The sequence below is a fragment of the Protopterus annectens genome, chromosome 13.part0, assembly GCF_019279795.1.
Source record: "Protopterus annectens isolate FY-2018-M chromosome 13.part0, PAN1.0, whole genome shotgun sequence".
In the NCBI taxonomy this organism is placed as follows: Eukaryota; Metazoa; Chordata; order Ceratodontiformes; family Protopteridae; genus Protopterus; species Protopterus annectens.
The window spans coordinates 671,809,815-671,831,169 of record NC_056747.1 but is presented as its reverse complement, the minus strand read 5'-3'; the positions used below and the strand labels follow the sequence as shown (position 1 = coordinate 671,831,169).

Here is a 21,355-nt window from a genome sequence, read left to right as displayed (position 1 = left end):
ATTAACAAATTGTATAACAAAAGAAGGAAGCTACTGCACGACAGAGCAAAATCCCATAAAGGGAAGACATCTCTGATCAACACTAGCAGAAAACTACGTTCTCTCATAAAAACATCCAAGGCCAACTTTGAGAGAAAAATCGCTAAGGCCACTAAAGATAACCACAAAGCCTTCTTCAGCTATGTTAGAAACCTGGGCGGAAATCCTCAGATATGCTCGGAGTTAGTTCACAACAACAAAAAATACAGTGAACCCACAGATATTGCCAACATTCTGGCTGACAGGTTCAGTGCAAATTTCTCCCCTCCCTCACCCCCAAAAGAAGAAATACTTATCCCATCTGAATGTAATCTCCCTGTCATCTCAGATGTCCAGGTGAGAGCCGCCCTCAGCAAAGCTAAAAACACAGCATCAATGGGACCTGACGGTATCCTGGGTTGCGTGCTACGTGAACTCCAAGAGGATCTAAACCCGCACATAAAAATGCTATTTAACCTTAGCCTTACTACAGGATATGTACCTGAACACTGGCGTACAGCAACAGTGGTCCCACTCCACAAAGGGGGTACCTCTACAGACCCTGGGAACTACCGCCCCATAAGCTTAACCAGCCTGGTCTGCAAAGCTATGGAAAGAATCATTATGGAACTCATAAACAGAGACATTGGGGACCTACAGACACTTGATCCCACCCAGTTCGGCTTTGTAAAGGGCAGATCCTGCCTTTTGAACCTGGTTGACTTTTTCGAAACCGTCACTAGAGCCATTGATGAGGGCAAAGCAGTCCATACAGCCTACCTGGACTTGGCTAAGGCCTTCGACACAATACCCCACTCAGGCATCATAGATAAGCTCAACAGCTTAAATGTAAACCCTTATGTCACTAGATGGGTTGCAAACTGGCTAAAGGACAGAACCCATAAAGTTAAAATTGCTGGAGCAATGTCAGACTCAAAGCCAGTCACAAGTGGTGTCCCACAGGGATCTGTCCTGGGACCCCTCTTGTTCAGCATTTATTTCTCAGATGTTAAAGCAAACATGGGAGGGTTGTGGCTGACAAAGTTCGCAAATGACTGCAAACTAGGCGCCATAGTCAATACACCAGCGGACACATACATCCTACAAAAAGGCCTCACAGAAACAGACAACTGGTGCCGGAGTCATGGCCTTAAACTAAATGACAAAAAATGTATAGTCATCCCCTTTGGGAAAAACAAAGTACCCACAAATTATCACAGACAGCAACCCACTGAGTACGGAAAAAGTAATCAGAGACCTAGGGACCCAAGTCGACAGCGACCTCTCATTTGACACCCACGTTGCCAAAGTGGTTAGGAAGACATTCTACCTTGCACACCTTATCATGAAGGGATTCGCATCCAGATCCAAGGATGTCATTGTACCCCTATACTCCTCCCTCATCAGACCCATGACTGAGTACAATGCCCCATTTGGTATGTACCTCACCCGGCATTTGCAACAGCTGGAGAGACCACAAAAGTACCTCACCAAGAGGATCAAGGGTCTCCAACATATGTCTTATTCTGCCAGACTAAAGAAACTCCAGCTCTATTCAGTAGCATACCGCCTGCTCAGAGGTGATCTGTGCCTGATGTACAAGGCCATGTCCAATCAGGAACTGATGGACATGCTCCACCTCAAAAATCCAAATCCATCAGAACCACGAGAGCTAAAGACTTAAACCTCGGCACAAGTATGAATAGGACATGCTGGAGGGATAGATTCATAACCCAGAGGCTTCCCATGCTCTGGAACAGAATCCCAGTTCATGTTAGGCAGAGCCCTCACTAACTCTCTTCAAGAGAAATCTTGATGAGTGGATGGGAGATCGTAAGTTTACCCCAGGGGTCACCTCTGTGTCACTACTAGACAGGGGCACAGTAAACTAATTCTATTATATAAGGGGACCTTCACTGTGTCACTACTAGACAGAGGCACAGTATTCTAAATCTATTCTGTACATTTTTGTACCATTTCATGGGGTGGCGAAAGCCACATCACTATGGCTAGGCTTACAAATGCCCCAGGGCAGATAGCCTAGTACTAAACTATGAAGCTTGTTGACAATGTTACTTGATCTAATGTATGTTTAGCCCTCAGAGCAGCATACTAGAAGCTCAATGATATTGATATACCCGCGGGGTACAACACAAGAAAATAGCACTATTCGCAAGCAATGTCATACACATCCAAAGAACATATAAAAACGTTTCAATATTTTTTTTAACATTTCTGGATCTAAGATAAATGATACTGACAGGCTTTACCCCTACATATGACTTTGAAAGATATCATTTTCTTTGGGGTCATCAGAAGATGGCTTATTTGGAAATCTGATTAAAGCAGGACATACAACAAGCAGTTAAATAAATGAGACACACAACTATGTTAAAAATCAATAACGTCAGTAAACTGAAGATGATGTTTATGGATGAGAAAAGTAAGGTGCTAGCAATTAAAATGTTTGTGGTGCCTCTAATTCTATACACGGGACAAGCATACTTACATCAACCAGAGGAGAAGATCTGGCTGAAGCTTAAGAAAGAGATTAAAGTTATTTTGGGAAAATAAAAAGTATGAGTACAATGGGAGAAACTGATGCTACCAAAAGCAAGGTGAGCATGTCAGATGTGGAGTTGTACTATAAATCCACACAGCTTAGACTGATCCACTTGCTGCAAAACCTTAGCTATACATCAAAATGGGAATTAGTAATTTTAGATCAGGCAGGAGATTGCCAAAAATGACAAACATGTACATTGTGGGGTGCAGTGGAGGACACTGCAAAGGAAAATGGGATTCTAAAATATTTAGTTGTCATTACAGGTGAGACGCTGGAGATATCAGATACTACCAATAGGTTTATGGAATAAGTAAGAAAAAGGAGAGAAGGCCAGAAATGGCCTCTGATATATGGAGAAAAAAAAAGGCACAAATCCCACATTTTGGGAACAAATACTAAAAGAGGGAAAACCAAAAGCATGGTTGGAAGCTAAACTAGATTTTCACTTACAAACTACTTTGAATTAACATTAAAAGTAAAGTAGTACTTAAGAAATACAACACCACAAACTGACGAACAATGGTATTTGACTTTTATATTAAAGTCAATATCTGACTCAACTTCACAGAAAATAATCATGAGTAGGCCTTATAAAGCTAAAATACAGCAAAACAATCAGTCTGATGAAAATTAAGGTAAGGAAAGAATGAGAGGCTGGGCTGCTGAATAAATGAAGGCAGACTGGAAATGGATAGCTCTATTAACTAGATATACTACAAAATTAAGAAAATTTAGGATATCTGCTTGGAAGCATTTGCACAGATACTTTTTTTACACTCCAGAAAGACAAACAGGATTTGCCCACAGGTTAGTGATATTCAGTGATGGTGTGAGGCAGAAGAAAGGGGCACGTGTGAATGTATATTTTGGGAAAATGAAAAGCTTCAGAGCTTTAAACTAGAGATAAAAAGTTAAACAGACATAACATTGGAGGATGACTGCTTAACCAAAGAACTGTTCCTTCTAAAAAGTAAAAGGGGTTGCAGATGCGAGACAAAACTTGAATACAAAGAACTATGATGGCAGTTAACTGAATGCTTCAAATATGTCTGGGTTAAGTGAAAGTATAAACAGTGTATTTAAAATAAGTTCAGCTAATATGAATTACAATAAAAAGTTGGGCAAACATATCATTTGTATGTGTTTACATTTTATGTATAATTTTTTTCATGAATATTTTTAAAATGTAATATTTTATACGCCTTTTTGAATAGATGAATTCATCACATCTTGATGCATATGACATTTTTGTATACAAGGGGTGGGGGTCCAGTACCAGCTATTTGCTCTAATAAAGTTTTATTAGATAAAGAAAAAAGACGCAGAACCCAAGTCTTTGTTATTCAGGCCGACTGAGGGCAACCTGCCAGCAGATTACCCAAATGTAATGACTGCAACAGTGAAACACGAAGAACATGTGCTAATATTTTCTAGGCGGATGGTTCATAGGTAGGTTACTAGGCTACTGACCCTAGGGCCTATATAAGCCTAGCCAAAAAGGTACCCTGGCTTTCGCCACCCAAGAAAATAATTTTCCTGTGCCCCTGTCGAGCAGAGCCACAGAGGTGATCCCCGGGGTGAATTTCCTATTTCCCATCCAATCATCAAGATTGTTCTTGAAGAGTGCTAATGAGGAGCTTTGTTATATAGGTAGGTAGGTTGTTCCAGAGTATGGGAAGTCACTGGGACAGGAATCTATCCCTCCAGCATGTTCTGTTTATTGTGGTGACAAGGTTTAGGTCCCTAGAGCGTGTAGCTCGGACGGATTGGGAATTCTTTAAATGGAGCATGTCCAACAGCTCTGGGTTTGACATAGCTTTGTATGTTAGGCAGAGATCGCCTCTTAGTAGGCGATATGCGATGGAGTAAAGCTGGAGTTTTTTGAGATGGTCTGCGTAGGGCATCTGTTTGAGGCCGGTAATCTTCTTTGTGAGGTATTTCTGCGGGCTTCCCAGTTGTTGTAGATGTCTTGTGAGGTACATACCAAAAGAGGCATTGTACTCTATAATGGGTCTAATGAGTTGTGTCCTGCCCTGGTGAATGTCAATTTTGGTCTCAGCTGTACTTGGTCCTGCAATGGGCTGTGTGCGTACCAATACAGTCTGCTCATAGTTGTACTTTAAAAGTCAACACACATACGTAATGCCAGGAAAGCAATTCTCCTGAGATGTATGCAAAAGCCTGTAAGGCTACATGCTTTGATACCATAGACCAGTAAGTGAATGCAGTTATACACAATTTATATACCAGTGCCTTGAGTCCTATTATACATAATGTCCCTCTTTTCCAAAACAACTGGACAGAATGAACCAGGCTCATGTATTGTTAATCTGGAAGGTGCATTGCTGGAGAAGTATATACTCATACTTTAAGGATTTAAAGGTTTTCAATAGCTTTTTTTATGTATACTTACTGTTATTGCAATGTTGCTTTGCCTATCTAAATCTATGTACATGCAGAATAGTCTAATAAAGAAATGCTCATGAAACAGCTGTCTGCAATAAGAACATGCTTCACAGATTCTGAATTTCACTTATTAACATTTTGTACATCAGCAAGAATCCCATACCACTAAAATAAAACTTTTTAAAACCATTTTCACCCCCTCATGTTTGTGTTTGTGTCTTTCGGCTTTTCCCGTTTAGGGGTCGCCACAGTGGAACTCCGGTCCGCTAATGATTGGTAGTGGATTTTTATGTACCGGGTTACCAGCCCTGACGCAGAACCTTCAAAGAAGGCACGCCTCCATTCACAAATGTCTCCACACACAAGACGCTCTAGCTGAGAATCGAATGGGACAACGTCTTTGTATGAGGCAACAACGCTACCGCAGCAATGCCTAAAAGTTTAGCCCTAGTCCCATATCACTAGTAAAGCAAAATAAATAAAATACAATATTCTCCTGTGCTGTCTAACAAACATTTTGCAAAATTATGGTCTCTGAAGCAAATCTTCCTGGGTGATTTGGACATGTGAAAAACGTAAGCAAATTGTCCTAACTCATATATCGATCCCAAACCAAAATCTCTACTTCAGTGTCCTAATAACCAGAATGGCACCTCAAAGTACAGTTTAACATTCAGTATTTCCTGGAATTTTGGAATGCATGCACTCATAAACAATGGCTGTCACTTTCTTAGAGCCTGACAATGTATGCCACAGGTTATGTGATTACTTACCTTTCATATGTTCCACACAACTGAGCAGCATTCATTGAATTAATTCACTTACAACTAACTTGCATGCTTTTAGGGTATTGGTGGCATGAATGAAAAAAAACAAACTGTTAAAAGTTTTTGTTATTTACATTATATTAAATAATTTCTTACAATCCAAAAAAAAAAAAAGTTGCTGCCATCTCAGACTCGTATGCACAGAAGTACATTAGCACTATTAAACAAGAAGCAGTTCAGGCTTATTCACATAATTAGAACTAGGTCTCTTCAAAATCTGTGCCTTGACCACTAAACTAGATTTCCTTCTAGACAACTCTGTATACAGCATGTACAGCAACACGTAAACAGCAGAATGGAATTCAGTTCAGTATCAGTGTTAGGATTCAAAAATATCAGCCAACGGTGTTCAAAACGGTTGGTGGATTTGCCTGATACTTGAATGAAGGCTTGATTATTTGCAAAGTGAAGAAAATGGAGTAGCCAGATATGTGGCTTAGAATGTTAACATACTTATGTACTATACTGGTGTACAGTGGATTTGCCCAAGTAGAGCTATGTGCTGACCTTCATAACTGTTGACCCAATGTCAGATCCGAGAACTGCCTGGAAAGGAACCTTGGAGCTGCCAACCACGCAGACAGATGCGGCTTTATCTGACAAATATGCTGCCACCTCCATACCTGTTTATAAAAGAAAAAAAATAAGGCAGTGAGTCTTTAGGCAAGGCATTCTATTTAGCATCAACAATTAGGAAAACAAAGTAGTATGCAACAGACTGGAAACCAACCTTTTCCTTAAAAGGGTACCAAAGGGACAAGAAAAGTGTACTGAAAAGCACTACTGAAAGACTTATCAAAAGGAGATACCATAACTGAAAACTGTTCTTTGGACAAAGTGAAGAGTTTGTAAAATCATGTTAGAAAGAATGTGAGAGGCCATAATCAGCACTAGTCTGAACTTGCCTATATCCCTGAAAGGATTATCTTTTGGCACAGTTAAATCGTTACAGCGTACCATAACCGGCTATGACTTCAGTCGGCTTGAACATATTCTTGAGGCTGTAGATTGCCAGTTATACATTTTCTGTAATTCATAAAGATATAGAACAGCACTTTAGGGGAAGATGCATAATGAAACAGCATGTAAAATGTAGAGAAAAGATAGACTGGTGAACATTGATGAGCATTCTAGGCATCCAAATAAAATGCTGGAATGGCAATAAAAGTTGCATGTCTGAGACAGGACTGTGGTCCTCAACATCCATCAGAGATGCAGTATTAACAAATAATTTTCCCCAATGTGAAGAACAGGGAAGTTAAGACTTGGCAGAACTGTCACATAAATAGCAAGCATTAGAAAAGACACCAAGGAGCACTGGAAGTATGTAAGAGTTGCTTCAAGCACTATCTGCAAAGACGGGACAGTGTTCACAAGATGAAAGACAGCAGAAGCAATGAGTGAAGAAAGTCTGCAGAATTCTAGAAGTGTGAATGGCTTCTCCACTAAAGGGAAGCTGAGGAAGCCGCATGTCATAGGAAATGACAGAGCTGGCTGCCACTGGAAAGCAGAATTGTTTTTGAACCTCATCTGAAGCACTATTTTCATTGGATCTGGACTTATTTTGGTAATTTTTTTAAGATTAAATTCAAGGTTTTTAGTATCATTTAAGCATCATTTTCAGCACTAATTTAAACAATGATTCCACAAGACAGGAAAATCTTCCTGGATACTTTCCAACACAGGAGGAAGTCGGCACTTTTGATCTTGGCTTTCTTTTGTTGTTGCCATGGGCCCTCAATCTGCTTCACTATTTTAGTAAATTTTTGAACCATTGTGTCAGCTACTCTGGCAAGATTTGCTGAATTTTTTCCTGCATGACATGGCAGTGTTTTTAGGTCGCACTACAGTAGCTTTCCAATTCTGTTCTTGTTTGAATTTTGAAAGGTCATTTACAACATACCCTGTTAAGGTAGAACAGTCTGGCTTGATTTATTAACTGGATTTTTTGCACTTTAAATGCACTCCTTTTGGATGTCTCTCTCTTCAGGCTACCTAGATTGTATAGCATGAGCTTTCTACTTGCTATCAAGTGCAAAGTACCTGCTTTTTACTTATGCATGATGTACTCCTTGGTTTTATCTTTTTGGTGCTTCCAAACTGATGGCAGTGATAACAGGTCATTCATCCAACTATTTTTCAGCATTTTCTTTGGCTACCATAACTGTAGGTGCTTTACCTTGATTTTTTTCAACAATTTATTCAGCAGAATTTTATTCATCTCTGTCCATAGGCATTTAATAAACCCAAAAAGGAGCTAGCCCCTTTCAGAAAGTTTCTGAAAATTCTAATGGACTGTATTAGCAGCTGTTCTTGGTGCCTTTTACTGTTTACTATCATGGTGGAAGCTCCAAGAAGTACTTGTAGTGTTTTTGGCCCTTTGTAGTCTTTGGAAGTGTGACGACCGTGCCCTGGCCCAGCAATCAAGGAGCCTCAATCCTTACCACTAACACCAGGGAGGTCGTCTCACAGAAGAGAAAAGGATAACTAATACACAGAGTAAAGTACAATTTCCCTTAAGTGCACACAAAGATCACAGTCTGGGGGTGGTTGCTCCCTTGCTTACCAGGTCCCCAATACGACTCCCCACTGGCACAGCTATACGGTCCAGGTCTCAGCCTAGCTGGATAAGCTGAACCCTCCAGTACCCTCTCTGTCCAACCAGTGCTTCGTGTCCCTGCCAAGTAGCTGACAACACACACTGAGATAAGTATTTATACAACTTCACAGACACTCCTGGGAAAGGCTGACACAGATTCTCCAGCTGTGCCCCTTTACCCAGACCATATGGTAGTAATTACTGCCACCACCCAGTTAATAATATCAGCTATTAAAAGGCCCTTAAAAGGGTGTCCAATTATTACTGTGCAATACTATTACCCAATGGTAATATGACTAACAGTCAATGCTTACTTTAGAGTGGCCTATTACAATAACCTCTACAAATATGCAATGTACTCTAGAGCTTCTCTCTACAAAAAACAGCCACAGGTAGAAGGTAGAAAAAATATTTAATAATAAATAATTAAAACACAAGACAAAACTACTACACCACAGAGATATCTAACAGTTCAGAGATCACACAGAAACGTAAAATAATACAGTAAGACAGGTCTGATTTCAAAGAAAAATACCTAATTAATCTTTTCTAGCTTTAACTATTCCTACAAGAAATCACAGTGCTAAAACTTACATGTGAGCATAAGGCAGAGTGTTGATAAGTTGGATATCCAGATCAAAATGCTCCCAGTCTCTTGTGAGAAATAGTATTTCAACATTACTAACAAACATGTCTCTAAGGCCCTCTCAAATTACATCATTTTTGACACTTAGGTTTTCCCAGTATTCATATTGCGTCATCTTAACACCTGGTCTGAGTTCTCAGGCTACAAACTGCATTATTTAGCAATCTAACACCTGCTCAGAACTTACAATACAAGGCATTTCACATGTATATTCTAACAGAAACTAGAGGACTAAAGCACATTCCACATCTAAATTCTGGTCATAAGCTTTAGCCTTAAAACAATGGGCATGAAACCTTCATCCAGTCACACTGGAGCTGAATTCTAATATGAAAGGGTCACAAAATGCTTCACTGGGCCAATAGAGTGCAATGTTGTCACATTTTGCAGTTAAACATTTCACAATATTCTTTTACACTCAAGAAAGCATGCTTGTATTTTACATTTATTTACAAATGCCAGAATTATATATCAGATTCTATTTGACTAGGCTGGCAGCCTTTGCCCATCTCGCCCCAATCATCACATCTCTTCCCCCCCAGGGAACTCAAGCAAGTTTTTCAAGTGCCCCTTGAGAAACATTGCTTGAGTGTGTCAGGTCTATCTGGGTGTACCTCACCCCATTCCCTGTCTTGACAGTCCATCTCCATTGGCATTGCTACTCCCACTGCAGTGCTGCACTGACATATATGCTTGCAACCCCAGACTCCATCTTAGCAACTTGACATTTTGCTGACTGGCTCTGCTTAACCGTGTTAGAGGATTGTGATCTGTCACCACAGTGAATATTCTTCCATACAGATAAGGCTGAAGTTTTTGTAGAGCCCACACTATGGCTAGACATTCCTTTTCTACCGCTGTAAAGCATTTCTCCCTGGGTTGGAGACTATGACTGAGATAAACCACTGGGTGCTCTTCTCTCTCTGAAGAAATCTGGCTAAATACAGCATCCACCCCATAGTTTGAAGCATCCACCTGCACAACAAAGTCTTTGCTGTAGTCTGGACTGGCTAACACAGGGGGTCCGCCAAAAGCCTCCTTAAGCTTCTGAAATGCCTGCTCACATGCTGGGGTGCACACTACCTTATCTGGCCTGTTCTTCCTTGTCAGGTCTGTGAGTGGAAGCAGCTAAGGTACTATAATTGGGAACAAACTTTCTGTAGTACCCTGCTGTCCCCAAGAATACCTTCACCTGCTTTTTGGTAACAGGTGCAGGCCATGCCTGAATAGCTTCCACTTTGGCAAGTTCTAGCCTTACCTTACCACTCCCCACTCTATGTCCTAGGTAGGAGACCTCTGCCATAACCACCTGACATTTGCTCAGCTTAATGGTCAACCCTGCCCTCTGTAGTCTGCCCAGCACCCTCCCTGACATGCTGAAGGTGCTTTTGCCAAAAATGGCTGTAGATAGCAATATCATCCATGTAAGCAAGGACAAACCCTCCTGCTCCTGCTAAGACATGATCTACCTGCCTCTGGAAAGTCGTCGGGGCATTCTTCGTCCCAAAGGGCATCTTTGTGAACTCATATAAGCCAAAAGGAGTCACAAAGGCCGACTTCTCTGTAGCACTGAAAGTCAAGGGTACCTGCCAGCAAACCTTGGTAAGTTAAATGGTTGTAAGATACTTAGCCCCACCCAGCTGTTCTAGGGCCTCATCTGTCCTAGGCATGAGGTAAGCATCCGACTCTGTGTGACTATTTAATTTCCTGTAATCCACACAGAGCATGTTGCTGCCATCCATCTTTGGCAACAACACCACTGGTAAGGCCCAGGGACTGTTGGACTCCTGAATCACCCCTAGTTCCAACATCTCCTGCACCTCTTCCCCTCAGAGCCTGTTTGACTCTCTCAGGCACCCTAAAAGGGGCCTGCCTAATAGGCCTTTGGGGTCCTGTATCCACCTGGTGCTGCACTAGGTGGGTGCACCCTGGTTTCCCAGTGATCACGTCCCCAAATTCCTGCAATACTGCTCGGATTTCTCGAACCTGGGTAGGAGATAGCTGCTAGGACATTGCTACCCCTTCCACCAAGGTGTCAACCCGAGCCTCACTGAGGAGATCAGTCACAAGATCTCTCTCAGACTCCAACTGCAATCTACTGCAAATGCTCAGCACAAGGGCCTCCCTATCATGGTAAGGTTTCATCATGTTAACATGGTACAATTTGTGCCACTGCCGTCTGCCTAGCTCTTCCACCATGTAGTTAACATCACTTACCTTTCTTACCACCTTTTAGGGTCCCTCCCAAGCTGCTTGCAACTTGTTGTGTCTGAAAGGAATGAGAACCATCACCTGCTGCCCTACAGCATACTCTCTAGCCCGAGCACTCCTGTCATACCACACCTTTTTCTGTTGTTGGGCTTCTGCCAGGTTCTCCTGGGCCCATGAATTCCCTGAGCCTTGTCCTGAGGTTCAGGACATATGCCACAACAGACTCCTTGTGAGATTCGCACTCACCTTTCCACTCATCTCAAATTAATTCTAGAGGGTCCCTCACCCTATGCCCATACAGCAACTCAAAGGATGAAAAACCTGTGGATGCCAGGGGAACCTTCTCTGTAAGCAAACAACAGATTGGGCAAATATTTGTCCCACTCCCTCTTAAAATTTATCTGCAAATGCCCATAGCATGGACTTGATTGTGGAGTTTAACCTCTCAACAAGACCATTAGTCTGGGGATGGTAGGAGGTGGTCTTCATGTGCTTCACCCCACAGAACTTCCACAGACAAGCCAGCAGGTCTGACATACAATTGGCACCTCTGTCAAACAGTATTTCTTTTGGGAAACCTACCCTGCTGACAATCTCTAGCAAAGCATTTGCCACCTTCTCTGCCTCAATGGAGGACAAAACCACTGCCTCAGGGTATCGTGTAGCATAATCTACAATCACTAGGATATACTTTTTTCCCTGTGGAACTTGGGGTACTCAGAGGACCCACAATATCCATAGCTACCCTCTGAAATGGCTCCTCAATCACAGGCATAGGCATCAAAGGAGCTCTCACCTTGTCTCCTGTCATGCGTACCTTTTGGCAATGCTCACAGGTCCTGCAGTGCCCTGTTACATCTCTGGAAATTCCAGGATAATAGAAGTTTTGCATAATACGCTTCTTTGTACATTTTATGCCCATATGACCTGCAAAGGGAATATCATTGGCTATGGCTAGAAGCACCAGACGGTAAGCTCTAGGCACTACCAAATGCTGTACTCTCTCACCTTCTAGCCCTCCCTCAGGGGTCCATTCTCTGTACAGTAACCTTTTGTTCCAGTATACAGATTCCCCCTTCCCTTGAGAATCAGCTGCCTCCCTAGCTACCTGCCTCAGGCCTTGCAATGTAGGGTCGGAGAGCTGAGCCTGTCTCAACTCCCTCCTTGTAACCCTTCCCAGCTCCCCTTCCACAGGAAGTCTGGCATCCTCTGACAGCGATGCCTCACCGTCAGCCTGGGTACTACTACTCACCTCTACCTTTGCAATTAACCTGTCCAAGGGAACATCAGTACCCACAAGTAGCTGTGGCTCACATTCAGTCTCACTGCTACAGAGTAGCTCATTCCCTGAAGTAACCACCTCAGCAGTCCTGGCTGCAAGTATGCAGTCTGTCTGGGTCTCCCCCAGGCTACCAGACCAGCATGCTTGTCTCCTAGCATCACCGCATGTAACTGCATAAGTACACAGTACTGCCTCATCCAAATCGTTCACCCTCTCAGGACATCTGCAGGATGGTAGTTCCATACCCCTGTTGTCTCAAGACAACCCACTGTTGGCATTTTGTCTTTCCCACTTACTGGCTCCCTCACCTTTGGTTCCCCACTTTGCCTCCGTGGACATCTGTATGCCACATGGCCCCACTGGTTGCATTCAAAACATTTAACCCTAGCTCCTGGATGTGTACCTGGACTAGTGGCTTCCCCTGCTACTGGCGGATTCTGTTGGGGCAGTCTGTGCTGCCCACCATGGGTTGCTTTAGTCCCATGAGCAGCACTGGGGGGTCTCTTTCCCGTGCAGGGCTGCCCTGCTTGCTAGGTATAGGTCTCCCTTCTTCCCCAACTCCTCTGAAGTAGCACACTGTCTATCAGCTAACCAGATCCTCATGTCCTCAGGCAAAGTGCTAAGGGCTTGTTCCCTTGCCAAAAGGTCTGCCAGCCCTTCAAAAGTGGTGACCTGACATCCACTCACCCAGCTATGAAAATAAGTGCTCAGTTCAACAACATATTCACATACATTTGCATCTGCCTTGTGTCTGTGCTCACAAAACATTTTCCTATACATTTCAGGCGTTAGTGCAAAACATTTTAATAAATGTCTTTTTACAGCAGTATAATGAAAGCAGTCAGTGTCATGCATTTTTGCTAAAGACGTTACAGCTTTACCATGGATTAAGGGGGTCAGGAACCATACCCAGAGCCCTTGGTCAACTTCATATTGTTTACATACCCTCTCAAACATATGAATGAAGCTATCAAAATTATCCCTCTCTTTAAACTGTGGAAGAAATTATTTGACCTTTTGTGCTTCTGGGGTCCGGTTACTCCCTTCCCCATTACCTCCATGACTCTGATGAAGAGTCAGCATTTCCCTCTCATGCCTACTCTGCTGTTCATTTTCCTCAGATTGTAGACTCCTCATTTTCTCAGCTGCTTCTAGTTCCACACGCCTGGCCTCCAACTCAGGTCTCTTCAGCTCCAGCTGGATTTTTAGTCCATTGCAGAAAGGTTGAGCTGTCCATTCTCCAAGGATATTGCATCTCCACTGTCAGTCTGATTGTCCTCCAGGCTACTGTTTTCTGATGTAGCTGCAATCAGGTCTGTTTTAGTCAGGTTTCCATACACCAGTCCCCTAGCCTGGCACATCTCCGCCAGCTGGCTCCTTGTCAGCTTTCCATACTCTGCTGCTGACATGCTGCCTGCTCACCCTGACTAACACTAAGCTAATAAAAGAAATAAAATGATTGTGATCTGAACTCTGAGTATACACTGCGTGGCTGTTTTAGAGTATAAAACACTTTTAGAGATCACTGTACATAAGCTACAGGAATTCGCTCTACCCACACCACTACAAGCCGATTAGTATGTGAAGTAGATCCCACCACTGCCAAACACTTGTGAAGACAGTGCCCTGGCCCAGCAATCAAGGAGTCTCAATCCTCACCACTAACACCAGGGAGGTCGTCTCCTAGAAGAGAGGAAAGGATAAGTAATACACACAGTAAAGTACAATTTCCCTTAAGTGCACACAGAGATCACAGTCAGTCTGGGGCTGGTTGCTCCCTTGCTCACCAGGTCCCAAATAAGACTCCCCACTGACACAGCTATAGGGTCCAGGTCTCAGCCTAGCTGGGCAAGCTAAAACCTCCAAGTACCCTCTCTGTTCAACCAGTGCTTTGTGTCCCTGCCAAGTAGCTGACAAAACACACACACTTTGAGATAAGTATTTATACAACTTCACAGATACTCCTGGGAAAGGCTGACACAGATTCTCCAGCTGTGCCCCTTTACCCAGACCATATGGTAGTAATTACTACCACCACCCAACTAATAACATCAGTTACTGAAAGGCCCTTAAAAGGGTGTCCAATTATTACTGTGCAATATTATTATCCAATGGTAGTATGCCTAACACAGTCAAGGCTTACCTTAGAGTGGCCTATTACAATAACCTCTACAAATATGAAATGTACTCTAGAGCTTATCTCTACACAAACCAGCCACAGGTAGAAGGTTTTAAAAATATTTAATAATAAATAATTAAAAGACAAGACAAAACTACTACACCACAGAGATATCTAAGAGTTCAGAGATCACACAGAAACTTAAAATAATACAGTAGGACAGGTCTGATTTCAAAGAAAAATACCTAATTAATCGTTTCTAGCTTTAACTATACCTACAAGAAATCACAGTGCTAAAACTTACATGTGAGCATAAGGCAGAGTACTGATAAGTTGGATCTCCAGATCAAAATGATTCCAGTCTCTTGTGAGAAATAGTATTTAAACATTACTAACAAACGTGTCTCTAAGGCCCTCCCAAATTACATCATTTTTGATACTTAGGTTTTCCCAGTATTCATATTGCATCATCTTAACACCTGGTCTAAGTTCTCAGGCCACAAACTGCATTATTTAGCAATCTAACACCTGCTCAGAACTTACAATAATACAAGGCATTTCACATGTATATTCTAACAGAAACTAGAGCAATAAAGCACATTCCACAGCTAAATTCTGGTCATAAACTTTAGCCTTAAAACAATGGGCATAAAACCTTCATCCAGCCGCACTGGAGCTGAATTATAATATGAAAGGGTCACAACATGCTTCACTGGGCCAGTAGAGTGCAATTTTGTCACATATTTTGCAGTTCCACATTTCACAATATTCTTTTACACTCAAGAAAACATGCCTGTATTGTACATTTATTTACAAATGCCAGAATTATATATCAGATTCTATTTGACTAGGCTGGCAGCCTTTGCCCATCTCTCCAAATCATCACAGGAAGTATTTTTAGAAGTTTTTGAACACTCTTATCCTGCTCTAGTTTAGTTGGTTCTAGGACAGATTTTTTAAACCTTTTTATAAAAAATGTTATGAGCCAGATTTACTTTACATCAGTGATATACCATGTGTTTTTTTTTTTTTGGTTATTTATATTATTTTTTACTAATTTTTTCCTTTGTTTTAAAATAGTCTTTTCTGACCTGCATACTTTAGGATTATATTATAAATATGCACGGACTTTGGGATTAATAGTTTCTTATACAATCATATATTCCTTTAGGCTTAACTAGCAAATGCATTTTGCTTATCTGTTAAATTACTAGAAGCCTTGGATCCTTATAGAGCTAAGCATATGCTTAGTGTGTCAGTCTACATACCTTCTCAGTCACTTACTTTTTTGTTTAATGGTGCTTTTCATAGTTTATGACAGAGTTTTAGATATTGTTTTGAGAGTTTGTAGGGATCTTTTTTTGTGTTTTTTTTTTTTTTTTTTTTTTTTTTTTTTTTTTAAACTAGCTGTGGCTTGCCTATTCTCAGGACCTCATTCTCACCCTTCACCTCTAGATGTTATTTCTTTACTGTAGAGTCTGTTTTGCAGCCCTGTTTAGTTAGATGGACCTTTTTTATCCCAAGGATTTTCTTCTCACCCTTTGTCCTTTTTGTGGTAACTTGGCTGAACTCGGTCTCATTAGAGACAGAAGATTGCCAAATTGCCAAAAGCCATTTATTTTTTTTTTTTTTGCAGCTCACCCTGATTTGGGGGGACACATAGGGGGCAACAGTGACCAACAAAGATGCTAGGGTGAAGTTTCATATGGACTGGGGTCCTTTCAGTATTGTGGTGATACCTCCAGTGTTACGCTTTCAAACTGACAGAGTTAGGCAAGAGGGGTCTCTGGTCCTCATCCAGATTGTGCTTTGAAATGCCAGATATAGTTAAAATAAACTACCTCCAACTTGGTCCTCTCAGTCAATGTGCTGCTTATTGCACATGATTAGAAGGAAATAGCAGTCCATATCTAACAGCCACTGTTCCACCAGTCGCCTGGCTTGTGCAAAGCCCAAGGTAGATAAGTATGAATGGTAATGTGGTCATACACTAATTCCTCTTGACCCAAACCATATTGATGCTGGCTACACCAATACTTCCAAAGATGTTCGAGCCACAGGCGGGGATCTGCAGCATTCTCCTTGTTTACCACCCTCCTGACAGTCTTGAATCATTTATGCAAGAGCTGACAAATTTTCTCACTGACCTAGAACACAAGTTCCACAGTGGCTAATTTTGGGGAATTTTGTGTCAATAATGAATCTTGTGAATTGGCTATGGAAATCTTAAGAGTTTTTGAAAGTTGCTATCACTACGATGAAAAAGCTTGGATACTCATTGGACATGAGTTCCAATTTGTTAAGGAGACCAGAAACTTGGCAGTTAAACAAATGTCTTAATTGTACCACTACCACATTCATTTCTAGATTGTTTCACCAACAATTATGCATCCAGTATTGTGCCAATCTGATGCTTGACTTTTGCAATATTATTAGTTACATTACAATGCCCTAATTTGATCAGCTTTTGAGAGAAGACCGTGCTGAAGACCAAGACTCCCTCGCTGCAGCCTTTAAAACAGTTACAAGTGCTCTGGATATCTCAGCCCCAGTCTGTGTATATCCTAGACCTACTGCTTTGCTACAGCCATGGACTGCTCTTCCGCTTTTATGTTATTTGTAGACTGGGTTGATGGGTGCAACCTAGCTGGCAGGGGGCCAGCTTACTAAAAGACAAAGTCTGGATAATCACCGCATTACAAATCAGACAGATATCTCATACAAGATGATTCTATTTGTCCAGTGAGATCCCTGCCGCATCAAGCCATCAAACTGTTTTTTTTTTTTTTTTCTGAATGGTGAACTGGTGCTGTAGCCTGTTAAGATTGCTTCAAGAACTTTTTCAATCTTTTAGAGTGAGGAAGCCACATGCTCTATTGTGGCTAAGATTACCAAAATCATAGTGCCCCTATTAGATAGTGTATTCCAATATATAAGCCCTTGAATCCCTGAAATTTGCCTGGCTTGCTTTAGATATGCCAGTTATGATGAGATTGTGAACATTGTATTGTTTTTGCATTTTACAACTTGTAGGCGGGATCTTAGTCAAAGTAGGCAAGATACTTCTTACCTGTTAGGCACTGCATATCCTAGGTCTTACCCTATAGTCATAGATCATACATGTCATAAACTGAGGGACTGCTAGTTACTCCACAGACTTGTTTGGAACATCTGATAAGCCATCCCTTACACAGCTTGCCCTAATCCAATGCATCAACTATCTTCACTGATTCAGGTGTACAGCATAGACATCCATGAAGTTTTAGATTACTTTTTTCAAAAGTCACAGGGAATGGCAACTTCCTGTTTTAATACTTTCTTTTGAAATATTTCCCATATTCTGCACAGAGTTTTGCTCAGTGGTACAGATAGTAACAGCAAAGTACAAAGCAAAAGTAAAGATCTGATGTACTTCGGCAAAGCTTCTGACGCTGTACTCTGCAGAAGCCACTTAAAAATCTGGAGGGTCTACATGTGTTTATAGCCAAAGTAAACATTTAGGTGGTGGGCTGATGAGAAGGTAACCATAAACTGAAAATCTACAGGGCAAAGCCAAGAGATACACAGATGATATGCAGGAAGAGTATATGCATATGTTTCGCTGAGTGCATTAAGCAAACACTGTATTAATTGAAATAATACTTATCTGTGGAAAGCTGAACAGCAAAAAAGGAAAACTGTAAAATCAACAACATGCAGAATAATGTAAAAATTCAGATTCTGGGACTCAAGTTTGACTGTAGAAACTTAATGCAATGACACCAAATACTGTAGCCAAGGAAAAAATCCTGAGCCAGACTTCCCTAAATAAAGACTATGCAAAAACAGAATCCAACAAAGCAACCACAAAGAAAGACTGCCAAGCTATACCTTCCCAGTAGCATTAATGGGGTCACAAGTGCAGTACAGTGCTTCATTCTGGAATCCTTCTCTTAAGAAGGACACACGCAGGAAGCAGTCTGATGCAAGACACAAAAAATATTCAAGGACTGACATGCAAGACGAGCTTTACATCTCTGCGACCTTATGTGAAATGGCTGTTAATAAGTTGAGAGTCAGGAAAGTAAACTTAATACCATTCAGCAGTTAAGAATTAAACTGGTAGGAAGGATGCTTAAAAGGCATAAAGAAATGTTGTAACAGAAATGGTAGTGCAGACTTGCTGTTCAACAGCAAAGCATTAATATTTAAATATCTACACTATAATATTTATACAACTTACATTGGATCAAGCTTCCTAAATATCAACTCTTTTAAACACTTCACTTAACAGTAATGCATGTTTAGCGATTGGGGTTATGCTGCGACATAATTACAAGTGCTAAAGATCTGGTCATGATGGAATAACTATGTTACTGTACAGGAAACTAATCTAGCCTATCATAAACAGTACAACACATTTTTCTACTTATTTACCTTGCATTGTAAAACTAGAGGCATTTCAAAGGCTTCCCACAAAACTACTTTAACATGAGCACACAGACTGAAGGAGTACTCGCTGTGGTCAGTGGTGTACAACTCCTGAGAAGTGAACTGTGTGATCTTCAAGTACTGTTGGATCTAGTTCTTTTTGAAACACTGTTGAGAACACACAGTCTATAACACTAAACAAAACTAAATAATGAGATAAAGGGAGTAGCTGGTAATAGTAGCTACCTAGACTAGGAAACCACTCCAGGTTAAACAATGTACTTCTCACTATATTAAAAAAAATCACTATATCATTTTTATTGGTGGTAGGAAAGATAATGTTATGTAAATGAGGCTTCAAGATGACCAACAGATCACATTCCAGAAATGCAACGAGCCTATTTCAACTCCACCATTGGCAAGAGACTAGCATTAACAGATCCTGTAAGTAATTCATCCCTTGATGCATGTGCTGAAAAGACTGAGTTAGTTGCTAATTTAAAACATTCACACATAGTGATCATCATGTTTAAGCTATTAGAGAAGCCCAATATCTTCTTGGGGCAGGGTCACTGAAACATTAAATTATAACATTTTTTTTTACTACGCTAATATGTCCCCATTCCCAGACATGAATACCAGTGCTGCTTTTCCACCAATATTCTTCCAAATGCTGGAAGATGGGTAATGCTCCAAATAACAGCATTGTTAGGAAGTTTCCTTAGTTCTCTTCACAACTTCAAGTACTTCACATTTTGTTTTGATGTCAGATTAACTTTGTCTACATCATGACCTGTGCTCATTTAACACACATAGCTTTTCTTTAGACATAGTCAAACCCTCATTGAAGTACTTCAACAGAACTAGAAACAGTTGCACACCTTGTTGCTGGCTGTGATATACCAATGGCAGGAGGACTGTATACTAAAATGCATAATCATATGGCAAGACTGTTGCACTGGGGATTCTGCAAACATTATAATAGTGAAGTAGCTGAAAAACACTGGAAACATGAGCCACAAAGCATTGTAGAAAATGAAGTCTATATCACATGGGATCATCCATTACCAACAGTTCAAAAGACAGATGCAAGAAAAACAGATACAGTGGTCCATGAAAAGAAGACAAAAGTAGCATTTATCACTGAAACCACTACACCCAGTGACTACAGTACTTTGCGAACAGAGAGACGCAAAGTTATAAAATATCAGGATTTGCAGGCAGAAACAGGAGCAATGTGGAAGAAAGATACCTAGACAGTTCCAACAGTACTAGAAGCAAAGGGTCTTGTAAAAAAGAATCTACAATCGCATTTAGATACATTACCAATAAATGTAACTCCGTACGAATTGCAGAAGTCATTACTAGGCACACTGCTGGTGCTGCAAAGAGCACTTCTGGCTGACATTAAAGATTGAAGCAATAGTAATTTCATGAACTTTAATCATATTTTGACTTAGGAATGGGGTCCATTCTCATCGTGGTATTACAAACCCAAACTATTTGGAGAAATTTTAAAAAAAGTATTTTGTTTCTATTGTGATAGGCAACAGTCTGATTGTGCTTTTTACTTTTCAATTAAGGACTCCACACTTTTTCATGAAAATGGTAGTTCAACAATTCTAGCAACATTCAGAAATCTTTACAGAAAAATCATCAAAAGTCTGAAAAAAACTGTTTCCATCAATTCTCCACTTCACATTCTGAGTTGGGTAATATATCTTGAATGACTCCTAGATTCAGATATGAAGTCATTAAACACCAAAATTCTTCTAACTGCAATACTTCCAAAAAGCATAACCTTAGCATCATGTTTAATGGTGCTCTTTTTGGTGTCCTCTTATGATTATGCCAAATCAAGGGAACTTTACAAAGTATAAGTGCTACCTTAAGCTACTCCATTTGCAATACAATTTATTATTTGCCACTGTTTGCTGCAGCTTTTGATTATAAAACATTTAATATTTTAACTAAGTAGAGAAAACTGCATAAAGGCAATAAGGACCTATGTTGGTAACTTTGCTGGACTGTTGTCAGTCTGCAGACAGAAGAAAAATGTGAATTTTTATAACAGTTTAAGAAAAGAAAATCATTCCTTCCGACTCCTAAAGTGAAGCTAAGGATTTCTATACAAAACTGTGGTACCAGGGTAGAGAACATATTTCAGAAAGTTGGCACAATTGTAAAGCAACATTTGAGCTCTGCAAAATCTGTAATATATTTAATTTGTCATGAAAATGTGTAAAACCTTGTGGCATTCCTTTGGGAATG

General features: G+C 40.8%; 1 protein-coding gene across 4 annotated transcripts in view; it reads right to left on the bottom strand.

Moving 5' to 3' along the window:
* LOC122787576 (apoptosis-inducing factor 3-like) overlaps positions 1-21,355 on the bottom strand; it is a 1,199,414-nt gene that overhangs the window by 559,882 nt on the left and 618,177 nt on the right. For all 4 annotated transcript variants that reach the window (XM_044054360.1, XM_044054361.1, XM_044054359.1 and 1 more), the window contains one exon: positions 6,325-6,440. In XM_044054360.1, the coding sequence (XP_043910295.1) occupies positions 6,325-6,440 (116 nt within the window). The remainder of the gene's footprint in view (positions 1-6,324; positions 6,441-21,355) is intronic.